The sequence below is a fragment of the Thamnophis sirtalis genome, unplaced genomic scaffold, assembly GCF_051295495.1.
Source record: "Thamnophis sirtalis isolate CommonGarterSnake01/CBP01778 unplaced genomic scaffold, rThaSir2_p1.2 scaffold_8, whole genome shotgun sequence".
Lineage (NCBI taxonomy): Eukaryota > Metazoa > Chordata > Lepidosauria > Squamata > Natricidae > Thamnophis > Thamnophis sirtalis.
Window position 1 is genome coordinate 30,556,343 of NW_028261388.1, and position 11,406 is coordinate 30,567,748.

The 11,406-nt window shown below is 41.9% G+C and overlaps 1 protein-coding gene across 1 annotated transcript; it reads right to left on the minus strand.

The window, feature by feature from the left end:
- Nucleotides 1-784: 784 nt before the first annotated feature.
- On the minus strand, nucleotides 785-10,792 carry LOC148044348 (protein spire homolog 1-like). The gene is made up of 5 exons (XM_087722040.1): nucleotides 10,700-10,792; nucleotides 8,762-8,823; nucleotides 3,817-3,844; nucleotides 3,375-3,511; nucleotides 785-920 (listed from the first exon to the last, which is right to left on the minus strand). The coding sequence occupies exons 1-5, from the start codon at nucleotides 10,769-10,771 to the stop codon at nucleotides 785-787; spliced, it is 435 nt and encodes a 144-aa protein (XP_087578166.1). The 5' UTR covers nucleotides 10,772-10,792.
- Between the last annotated feature and the right edge of the window lie 614 nt (nucleotides 10,793-11,406).

Here is an 11,406-nt window from a genome sequence, read left to right on the forward strand (position 1 = left end):
CAGCTACCAGTTCTCTAGAACTGGTCAGAACCTGCTGAATACCACCTCTGCAATACACCATTTAATTGCTGGAGTTCCGGAGTGGAGGAAAATGTATAACCTAAGACATATGTCTAACTCATGGCCCACAGGCCAGATGTGTCAAGCGTTGACCATGCTCGCCCGTTTTAGTAAAGGGGGAAAAGTCGTGATATGTCACATGACGATGTGAGTTTGACACCCGTAACTTAAGATCTTCTTTTAAATTTTTAAAGTGATAACTAGGAAGCTAAGTGCTAAACTTCATGGTGTCTGAAATAGCCAGGAATTGAAATCTGAAACATCTGGAGGACATAAATTTAGAAAGGCTATTCTAATTTCTTAAAATCCATATTGCAGTCCATCAGAGCAACTTAACAGTAACATATTTAAAGTCAATCAAATAATACATTCTGATAAAACAAATTTACCTTAATTTTGGAGGCTCTTATCCAAGCAAATGAGAAAAGGCAGAGACACTATACATTTAACTACACTATAATCTTCTATATCCTTCCTTGATGACAGTCCCTTATTTTGAGTGTATAGTGGCATGCACGTAGGCTTAACATTAAATATATAGATTTAAATTGTGACAAAAGACTTAAAGCATGGCTTTTTAAAGTATTTATTGATTACATGTAAGAAGATCAAATATGTATAGGAAGTTTTTCATTTCTTTATCATTTCATTTTCATTTTTCCAGATCAGGTTAATAGAATTTGTCCGATTGGGTGAGAAGAAGGGGGGGGGGGAATAATAAGGATCAATGACTGGACAGCATCTCCAGAAGGTGTTCCTCACATTTGATGCAGATGTCCACGGAAGGCCAATCCATCATACTTTTTATGCGGCAGGCAAAGGGTGGTGTTAAGCAATGGGGTTCAAACACAAGAGGTACTCTGGAAATGATGAGAAGAATTCAGATTATTTTCAAATATGTCTCTTTCGTATCTTTATATGTTTTGAACATCTAGTAAGGGTATACATTTAAAAAATGTTTTTGAAGAAATGTGTGAATGCATATGAGTGCAAGCTAACTTTCTTCTCTTCATTCAAATAGGCATAAGCTTCCACAAAATGAGAGAGGTGTTGCATGCTTATAGGATGTCCACAACATTTCTTCCAAATTATTATTAAAGATAACGATAAAGGTTCCCTTCCACAAATATGTACTACTCATTCCTGACTCTAGGAGGTGGTGCCTATCTCTGTTTCAAAGCCGAAGAGCCAGAGCTGCCCAGAGACATCTCCGTGATCATGTCGCCGGCATGACTAAATGCCGAAGGCGCACGGAATGCTGTGACCTTCCCACCAAAAGTGGTCCCTATTTTTCTACTTGAATTTGTATGTGCTTTCGAACTGCTAGGTTGGCAGAAGCTGGGACAAGTAACAAGAGCTCACTCCATTATGCGGCACTAGGGACTCGAACCGCCGAACTGCCAACCTTTCTGATCGACAAGTTCAACATCTTAGCCACTGAGCCACTGTGTCTCACACCATTATTATATATGTTTAAATGTTTAATTTTGGACATGGAAAATCTAATTTGGAAAACAAGAACAAAATTAAAGAATTTTCTACTTTGTAGTTTAATTTGCAACATGATAGGAACTAAAAGCTACTGTCTTCACATATCACAATTATAATAAGTTTGTTTGGCTTAGACTCAGCACAACTGGTGAACTCAGCCACTGTAGCTCTAAAGCAGGGTTTATGGTAGAGCACAAAAGTAGAAGCAAAACAAGTAAGTGATAGTGGCAAACATCACATTTAAATTTAAATAGTAAATTAATTAAAGTTAGCAATTTCCTGAAGGCAGATGAACTAGTTGGAAGTTACTGATTTATCCTACCCCATTAAAATGATTATTTGATGCCAACTTTTGGAGAGTCTCTGGACATTTCTGGAGATCCTTTATGGCCAGAGTTTATAGCATAGCGTAATGTATAAGCCAGGCCATTATGGCTTATTCAACAAACAGAGACCATGTTTTTAAATGATATAGAGTCATATTTTAGATATTCCACTGGATCTTTTAAGTATGCACAATATACTTTTTCATGCTACCAGATAGAATATCTGTCACAAGGGAAACATGGATGTATACTTCACAATGGTTTCTGTGATTCTTTTATAAGGTTCTGTGCTATGCTTGCACAAAAGGCCATTTCAAGTGTCAAAGTCAAACCCTGGGATGGCAGATAGAGGTTCTCCAGGACAATAAGCCAGGGGATCTCCACTGGGAACCCTGAGATGACCACCACCAAGTCAGGCAGGAAGGTTGCTATGTAACAGTGGTTTAATTTCTATTAGAAATTAATAAATAGATAATAAATAATGTATTTATCTATAGAAATAAAAAATTAATCAACACCATAATTTTCTGATTTATGAATCATGGAATGTGGAAGCCATTTTCTCAGCATAGAAGCATCATCTTATCAACACAAGTTTATTATGGACTACTAGTCAGTTTTGGCGAACCTTTTCAGCACTGAGTGCCGAAATGGGAGAGTGCGCATACATGCGCATGTGTGCCGGAAACCATAAGAGCAGCTGCCCAGTGTGCATGCACATGCTGGGAAGATGATCTTACTGGTTTCCAGCATGTGCACCAGCCAGCTGGTCTTTGTGCAAGCATGCATGCCAGAAACTGCAAGACCAGGTGGATGGTGTGCATGCGCATGGCATGCCAGAAACCAGAAGATCATCTTCCCAGCGCATGCATGTGCATCGGGCGGCTGCTCTTCCGGTTTCCGTCACTCCCGCACATGTGAAGACCAGTTGGCCGGCACACCGGAACCTGGAAGACCAATGGACGACAGCTCGCATGCCCAGAGAGATGTAGCATGCCATAGGTTCGCCATCACGGACTAGTAGATGTGAGATTTGGTAAGGTAGAGAAGAGAATGCCTGTACTATTAATGTACCGCATTTTTCGAAGTATAAGACAAACCTTTTTCCCTCAAAAAAGAGGGTGAAAATCTAGGTGCGTCTTATACACTGAATACAGCATTTTAGGCCTTCCAAAACCCCGCCCACTTTATAAAAATGGCTGTGCATAGCCTTTAGGAGCCTTCCAGAGTGCTCCTTGGGCTAAGGAGGGCAAAAATGAGCGACAAATGGCCTGTTTTTTTGCTCGTTTTTTGTCCCCCCCAGCCCCCAGGAGCACTCTACAAGCCTCCTAAAGGCCATGCATGCCCTTTTTTTGACAAATACCAATGTTTTGGGAGGTCTGCAAAGCGCAAAAACTTTTTTAAATTTGCCTCTTCAAAATCTTGGTGCGTCCTATACTCCGGTGCGTTTTATACACCGAAAAATACGGTAGTTTCATCTTCACAATAAACTCTCACCTTGATGAATCCCACTTTTCTACTTCAAGCTGTGCAGCTTTTTGGTTGTGCAGGCCCTGATCATCTTCCTTGCCCAATTGTATCCCTTTAAAGAAGTTAAGCGGAAGGCGTACACAAGCTCTGACTGGCATAGACATCTAGAGAAAAATACCAGGATAATTAACCCATTGATCAAATCCTTTAAATCAGTTAGTACAATAAATGAAAAAGGCGTTCACTATTAATATTAAATAAAAAATGAAGCTGCATGTTATTAAATAGGACAATGCAACATCACTCAGATACAAAGTACCATCAAGCAATTTGATAAATGCTTTATACATTAATTGCTTGATGGCTCCTAAACAAAACTTTATAAATATGGGTTAAATTTACACAATGACTTATTTGGTCAATTAGACAAAGAGAATTAATGAAAAAGAAAATACAGAAAATAACTTACTTTGATGCAGCAATCTTTGCAGATCACGCTAAAATGAAAAGGTAATACCTGAATTATATCAATAGCAATTGAATAAAATGAAATAACAAGAGAACTGAATACAAAGAAAAATAATAAAGGAATTGAACAAAAATAAAAATAAAAAAGGAACCGAATAAAAGGAAAAAAATAACAAAGGAGTTATAAAATAAACCACAAACATAAGGTACAAAATAAGTTGCAGGACTGAGAAATTGGCTCGTTATTTTTTCCTTATGCCTGCATGATTAATTGCAGGCTTTCCCACAAAGAAAAGATCCCAAATGCCACAACGGCAAAGTCTTTTATGAAATGCTTTACTGCAATTAACTCTGAATTTAATCAACATGTGCTCAGGAATTAAAATCTCGTCTCATTTGGGAGGAAACCAAACAATAAAAATAGTATTTGCTATTGCAGTGGTAAACAATTATTTTCTGGCTTTGAAACAACTGGAAGAGAGTGTCAAATTTTCTGGGAAATACAATAATAGAATAGGTTTGGAAAGCACCATTTAGGCAGTGTTTTTTCAAACTTGACAACTTTAAAATGTGTGAATGTCAATTCCCAGAATCTCCCAGCCAGTTGAAGGGCTCTGATGTCCAGATTTAGAGCACAGAATCCAATCCCTGCTCAGTTGAGGAATCGCTTCACATTTCATAACAGAAGGCAACCATGTTGTTTTGGGGGAAATAGCCAAGACTTTTCTTTTCTAAAGTCTTGGTTACTTTAGGATGGCAGATCGAGGCTGGGAGTGTACAGATAATCCTCGATGTACGACCACAATTGAGCCCGAAATTTCTGTTGTTAAGTGAGACATTTGTTAAGGGAGTCTTGCCCCATTTTATGACTATTCTTGCAACAGTTCTTAAGTGAATCACTGCAGCTGATAGTAAGATGGTTGTTAAGTGCATCTGGATTTCCCATTGATTTTGCTTGTCAAAAGGCTGCCTAAGATGAGCACATGACCTTGGGACACAGCAACAGTCATAAGTATGAACCAGTTGCCAAGCATCTGAATTTTGGTCACCTTTTTAAAATAGAATAACAGAATTGGAAGGGCTCTTGGAAGGTCTTCTAGTCCAACCCCCTGCTTAGGCAGGAAACCCTATACCACTTCAGACAAATGTTCTGGTCATGATCATGGGAATGATACAAAGGTCGTAAGTGTGAAAAATTGTCATGTCACTTTTTTCAGTGTTGTAACATCGAAGGGACACTGAGTGGACTGTTGTAAGTCAAAGACTACCTGTGCTTTGATATTCGCCCTTGGGAAATAAAAGCACAGCCATGGTAAATATTTTCTCAGCTGTTATTGCATATTCAGAGTGCCGCCTGGCAGTCCTGTTTAGAGCTACCCAATACCACTTTTGGGAAAGGGACTCTGAGGTTCATCTTCAGGGCCGTGCGGAGGCATTTTCAATAAACTGGGGGATAAAATTGCTCAGATCCATTCTCAAATGAAGACCAAGCATGGGGCAGATCCATTAGAGATCCTTGAAGAACACCCTTATCAAGCTATTTTGGAATGGTTTGATCTTGTGAGATCTGAGGAAGTGGACAGGTTCCTTGGGACTGTATGCATGACCTTGGTCTTCTGGAGAACCAGTAGTGGAAAGTTTGAGTAGTTCGGAGAACCTCTGACTGTCCCCGCCCCCATCTATCCTCTGCCTCCCGAATCCAGCTGATCGGGAGGAAATGGAGATTTTGCAGTAATTTTCCCCTGGAGTTGGAAGGGAATGGAGATTTTGCAGTATCCTTCTCCTGCCATGCCCACCAAGCCACACCCACCAAGCTATGCCATACCCACCAAGCCATGCTCGGTAGTAAAAAAAATTAAATCCCACCACTGGTCCTAGTGACAATTAATTCATTCTTGAGAGAGAAAGTGTTCCCAGTACCATTTAAAGAGATGTTGCTGCACTCCCTCCTCCAGAAGTTCTTGCTTGACCCTATTGCTCTGGATAATTTTAGTGCAGCCTCTCATCTTCCTTTTTAGGGATGATAGTTGAGAAGTTGGCCACTTTGCAGCTCTAGGGGATTCTGAATACGGCAAATTACCTGGACCTCTTCTAGTTAGGTTTCAGGCTCAGATATGGGATGGAAACAGCATTGGTTGAACTTTTGGATGACCACACATCTTAAAGTTGCCTTTGTTATTTTCTATTACATTAATGGAAGTTTGCTTTATTTCCCTCATTCTGAATTTTTTCAATTGCCATTTCGGAGAGGCTTCCTGAACTCTACTGCATATTTAGAAGAGTGTCTAAGAGCAGGAGTGTACTTCAAAAATTTCAGCAACGGGTTCTCTGCTGGGTTGCTGGGTGGCCGTACCCATGATGGGTGTTCTCTTGCACCACGAGGAGGAGGGGGATGTTTTCGCCTTCCCCAGGCTCTGGAGGCTTTCCTCCAGCCTCTGGGAGGGCGAAAACTGCCTTCCCTGGGCTCTGGAGGATTTCTGGGAGGCCTGTCGCCCCCCCCTCCCCAAGCCTCCATGTGAGTCCTGCACTTACTTCACATCATGTGGAGAGTCCTGAGGGGTGGGATAGGGTGGCAGGGGCAGAGTGTGGTGGGCAGGGCCAGCCAGGGGTGGGATTTGGAGGTTCTCCGAACAGGCCATAACATTAGCTATAGGTTCTCCCAAGCCCAGGGAAACCTGTAGCAGCCCACCCCTAAAAAAAGTAATATGTTTCCCCACTAATTCTGTGTTGCTGGCAGGCTGACAGTCCTAAATCAATTCACAGAATATGACCTCTGTTTAATATTTTTTTATCTTTCTAGTAGAGTTTTCTAGGTGAACTATGAACAACTCACTCCTACATTTCTATGCCGACCTTCCTCATTTATCAGCCAGAAGACTCAAATTCAGGACGTTCCCACTCGTACTTTCACAACTTCTGCCCCACAACTTTAACATTGATTTCCAATTGCAGCCAATGCTGAATGCCCAGATATAAAGAGACATATAAATGACCCCACAAAAAGCTGCCAGGCTTCGAACTACGTCAGCAATGGACAATCGTAAATAAGTCTGCTGGGACTCTACGCATAAATGGATCATAGTATCCTCCCTTCAGTGTGACTGCGAGGTCAATCTTGGTGATATCAAACTATAGATCATATCATGACCGGCTGTAAATTGAGGGCTTATACCAGTCAGTATCTGATCTGATTTTTTAATATGCATGATGTTGTGTTTCAATGGTTAGATGGCCTAGGCAAGTGATGTCCAACCTTTTTCAGATCGTGTGCCAAAAACAGAGGGGGAACGCAAGGGAGTCATGCATGGGTGTGCCCACACCCATAATCCTATGCGCATGAGCCCCCGTTTGTTCCCGAAATTCCAGTTTGCGTGTTGGGTGCCTTTTTGTCCTCCAGAGGCTGCAAGAAAGCCTCCAGAGGGTAAAAAATGGCCGAAAAATATGGCAGAAGTCAGCTGGCCTTTGCACGCATGCGCGCTGGAGCTAACAGGGTTGCCTTGCGTGCCCTAACAAATGGCTCTGCATGCCACTTGTGGCACACGCGCTCTACATGAGGCTGCCCTTGAAGAGTGTTCGAAGACTCCAGCTGGTCCAGAACGCAGCCGCGCGAGCGATCGTGGGTGCACCCAGGTACACCCACGTCACACCTATCCTCCGCGAGCTGCACTGGTTACCCATTAGTCTCCGGATCCGCTTCAAGGCGCTGGTCGTTACCTATAAAGCCCTTCATGGCATCGGACCTGGGTACCTGAGAGACCACCTCCTGCCGATTACCTCCCATAGACCGATTAGATCACACAGGGTAGGCCTTCTCCGGATCCCATCTGCCAGCCAGTGTCGGCTGGCGACTCCCCGGGGGAGAGCCTTCTCTGTTGCAGCTCCAGCCCTCTGGAACGATCTCCCCGTGGAGATCCGGACCCTCACTACCCTCCCGGCCTTCCGCAAAGCCATTAAGTCCTGGCTGCTCCAGCAGGCCGGGGGGCTTTCAAAATATCCAGCCCCTCGGAAATTGTGACTGTTGTATATTTTAATATGTTGTCTTGTGTATTATCCCCTTCCCTTGTTTTATTGTAAGCCGCCCGGAGTCCTTCGGGAGTGGGCGGCATACAAGCTCAATAAAACGAAACGAAATGAAACACGTGCCATAGGTTCACCATCATGGGCCTAGGCTTATACATTGGTATTTGAACCTATATATTTTGAACATTTATATTTTATTGTGTTTTAATAATCTAGATGAAATGTTAATATATATTGCGCGTCCATGTATAATATGCCATATGCTAAATAAATTAGAAGGGAATTAGAAAATTGATCATTTAAAACAGCAAAGCAATTACTGCATATCAGTAAATAGTAGGGTGGCACAAAAAATTTGAAAGGGTGCTTCTTAAAATGTATTATTGCAGGGGAGACACTCTTTCTTGACAGATTAAAACTGTCCTATCCTTTGAAAAGCTCAGGCAAGTGTTTTAAAGCTTTCCCCAGTTCTTTTAAATGTCTTGCGTGGCTCTAATAAATGATAGAGCTGTTATCCTGTTTCAGATACAGGAGTGGTAGAATGTGAGTGAACATGAACATAGCACCCGTTTATAGCTCATTTGCCAAGATTGGAAGCTTCTTCTAAGCAACCACGCAATCCTGGAAAATGACATAGCTACTTTAATGAGTTGGAAGCAGGGGTTGCTTTGGCACCACTGCACATTCTGCAGTGTCCCAAATCCCTCAAATCCAAAGCATTTAACAGCCCTAATAAATAATAATGAAAGACATGAGAAGAAATACATTTTAAAGATATTATCCAGGGTAACATAAGCATTTGAGTTTTCCACCCAAAAAACTTAACCACACAAATTTTAGGTAAAAAGGAGAGCTTTTCTCTTACACAGTAATTTAATAAGAATTTTAAAAAGCATATAAATTATAAAAAGGCTCTGTTTACTTACCTACTGCAGAGATGACACACATAAGGCCATATAAAGAATTGGTTGTGACAAAGGAGACAAAGCTGTAGATAGAAAGTTGTGACAAATGGTCCAATTTCTTTTTATAATATGATAAAAATCAATGCAAATAATAACACACTCCCACAAAGAATGAGGAATGTTTGGAGATTAAAACGTGGGCTGCAGTTTCTGCAGTAATTTTATAGCTATATGAACCATCCCTTCCAATCACTGAAAAGACTGAGAATAGCTTTGCATTATATGGAAGCTTTCTCTGCACACAAATGTAAAATGAGAAAAAGACAATCAATCAATAAATCCTATGCTAGACTAACTGCCTTCTTCAAAATATTTCCACCAGAATATTGACATTATTTTGTATGCTTAATCTGAGTGAAAAACCTGTATGCGATAGAAAAACACTAATAGGAGTTCATAAAAATTAAATAGGATAATAAAGGGAATGGAACTTTTTATCTTATTTTCCTCTCTTCTGAGATGGTGGGTGGTTTTCTTTTTTTAAAAAATGGGGCACATTAAACGTATCTACCTGTTATTGGGGGAGGGGAGTAAATGGTGAGCAATCATAGGAAAGAAGCTTCAGAGTTCAACAAAAAAGTGGAGACAGCCTATGATCCACACATTGTTCAACCTGCTCTGTTGGCAGAAGGATTAGTATAGGAAAGCGATGGCTAACCTTTTTTGGCTCATGTGCCATAAGCGGGGGGGGGGAGCGCAGGGGGTTGTATGCGGGCATGCCGCACCCATAATGCAATGCGTGACCCCCCAGGGCATAGGTGCGCATGACAGGTGCTCCCCCCATTTTTTTCATGCTTTTTTCGCCCTCCCAAGGCTCCAGAGGCTTTATAGGAGCCTGGGGAAGGCAGAAACAGCCTCCCCTTCCCCTCCGGAGGCCCTCCGGAGGCTTCAGGAACTTCCCTGAAGCCTCCAGAATGCAAAAAAAAACCCCCGCCCTATGGGCAAACCGGAAGTTCAGGAACATAGGACCGGTTTAAGCCCTCCAGAGCTTTCAGGGCCTTCCAGAGGCAAAACGACCTTATGAGCAAACCCGAGGTCCAGTCTGTCCGTTGGGCCATTTTTAGTCCTCCAGAGCCTTCAGGGAAGCCTCCATAAGGCCCCTGAAGGCTCTGGAGGTCTTAAACTGGCCCTACGAGCAAACCGGAAGTCACTTTCGGTTTGCTTGTAGGGTCGTTTTTTATCCTCCGGAAGGCCCCTAAAGGCTCCAGAGTGCTTAAACCGGCTCTACAAGCAAACTGGAAGTCCGTTTCTGAACTTCCGGTTTGCCTGTAGGACCAGTGTTTTGATCTCCGGAGGCTTCAGGGAAGCTCCAGAAGCCTCTGGAGGGCCTCCCGGGGGGGGGGGAGGTTGTTTTCACCCTCCCCTGGAGCATGGGGAGGGCGAAAAATAGCCTCAAAAAGAGGCTAAAGTCGTGGGCCCTGACAAATGGCTCCGCGTGCCACCTGTGGCACGTATGCCATAGGTTCGCCATCCCAGGAATAGGAGAACAAAGATAACTAGACAGACCAGGGTTGCAAAAACAAGATTAATTACTAAACATTTAAATGTATGAATAGTCATCTCTGCTTTTAATAAATATTAACAAACCAACCAACGAGTGGTGGAATTCAATTTTTTTTACTACCAGTTCTGTGGGCGTGGCTTGGTGGGCGTGGCAAGGGAAGGATACTGTAAAAATCTCCATTCACTTCCCACTGCAGGGGAAAGTTATTGCAAAATCGCAATTTCCTCCCAATCAGCTGGGACTCGGTAGGCAGAGAATAGATAGGGGCGGGGCCAGTCAGAGGTGTTACTGGTTCTCTGAACTACTCAAAATTTCTGCTACCGGTTCTCCAGAACTGGTCAGAAGCTGCTGAATACCAACCAACCAACCAGCCAATCCTCTTATTAGAAAATTACCTCAGCCCTTGAAAGAAATTTGCTTGTTTCTCTTCGGCAGGAATCTTTAATTTCTAAATATCTTGTTCCCATTAAATCTGCAATGCTTGGTAATGACCATCTTGAACATTTCCGTTTGTAAGTAGGTGACAACTATAAATCAAATGAAGACATTCAGAAATTGCTCTTCATGATAAATTTGTAATAAAACCAAGTCCTCTGGAATTTAGAGATAAACTTAGTAGATAATGAAGAGGTTTTTGGTTTGATGTGAATAGCTTAAAAAAATAAGAAATTCAAACAAACCACTGAGGACCAGCTACAGTCATATTATTATAAACTCAGGAAGTTATATAACTTTCATATTTATTCCTAAATTAAAGAAATTTTATATATTTATTTATGTCCTGCCTTTATTATTTTTTATAAATCAAAACAGCAAACATACCTAAAGCACTTAGAAATTGCAAAAGCACTTCGATTACTGCTTCACAATACTTTACAGCACTCTCTAAGCGGCCTCTGAAGGATGGAAGATTGAGTTAACCTTGACCCAGTCAGGATCTAATTCCTGACAGTAGACAGAGTTAGCCTGTAATACTGCATTCTAACCACTGCGCCACCATGGTTCTTCTAATACTTCCTCCTATTTTCCCACAACAACTCTGTGAGGTGGACTGAGCTGAGAGAGAATGATTGGCCCAAAGACACCCAACTGGCTTTCATGG

Coding starts and splice junctions, on each gene's coding strand:
- LOC148044348 (XM_087722040.1), bottom strand. CDS start 10,771: ATGGGAACAAGATATTTAGAAATTAAAGATTCCTGCCGAAGAGAAACA. Junction 3,845..8,761: donor GTGTGTCATCTCTGCAGTAG/GTAAGTAAACAG, acceptor TTTTCATTTTAG/CGTGATCTGCAAAGATTGCT. Junction 3,512..3,816: donor GCAAAGATTGCTGCATCAAA/GTAAGTTATTTT, acceptor ATTTTTCTCTAG/ATGTCTATGCCAGTCAGAGC.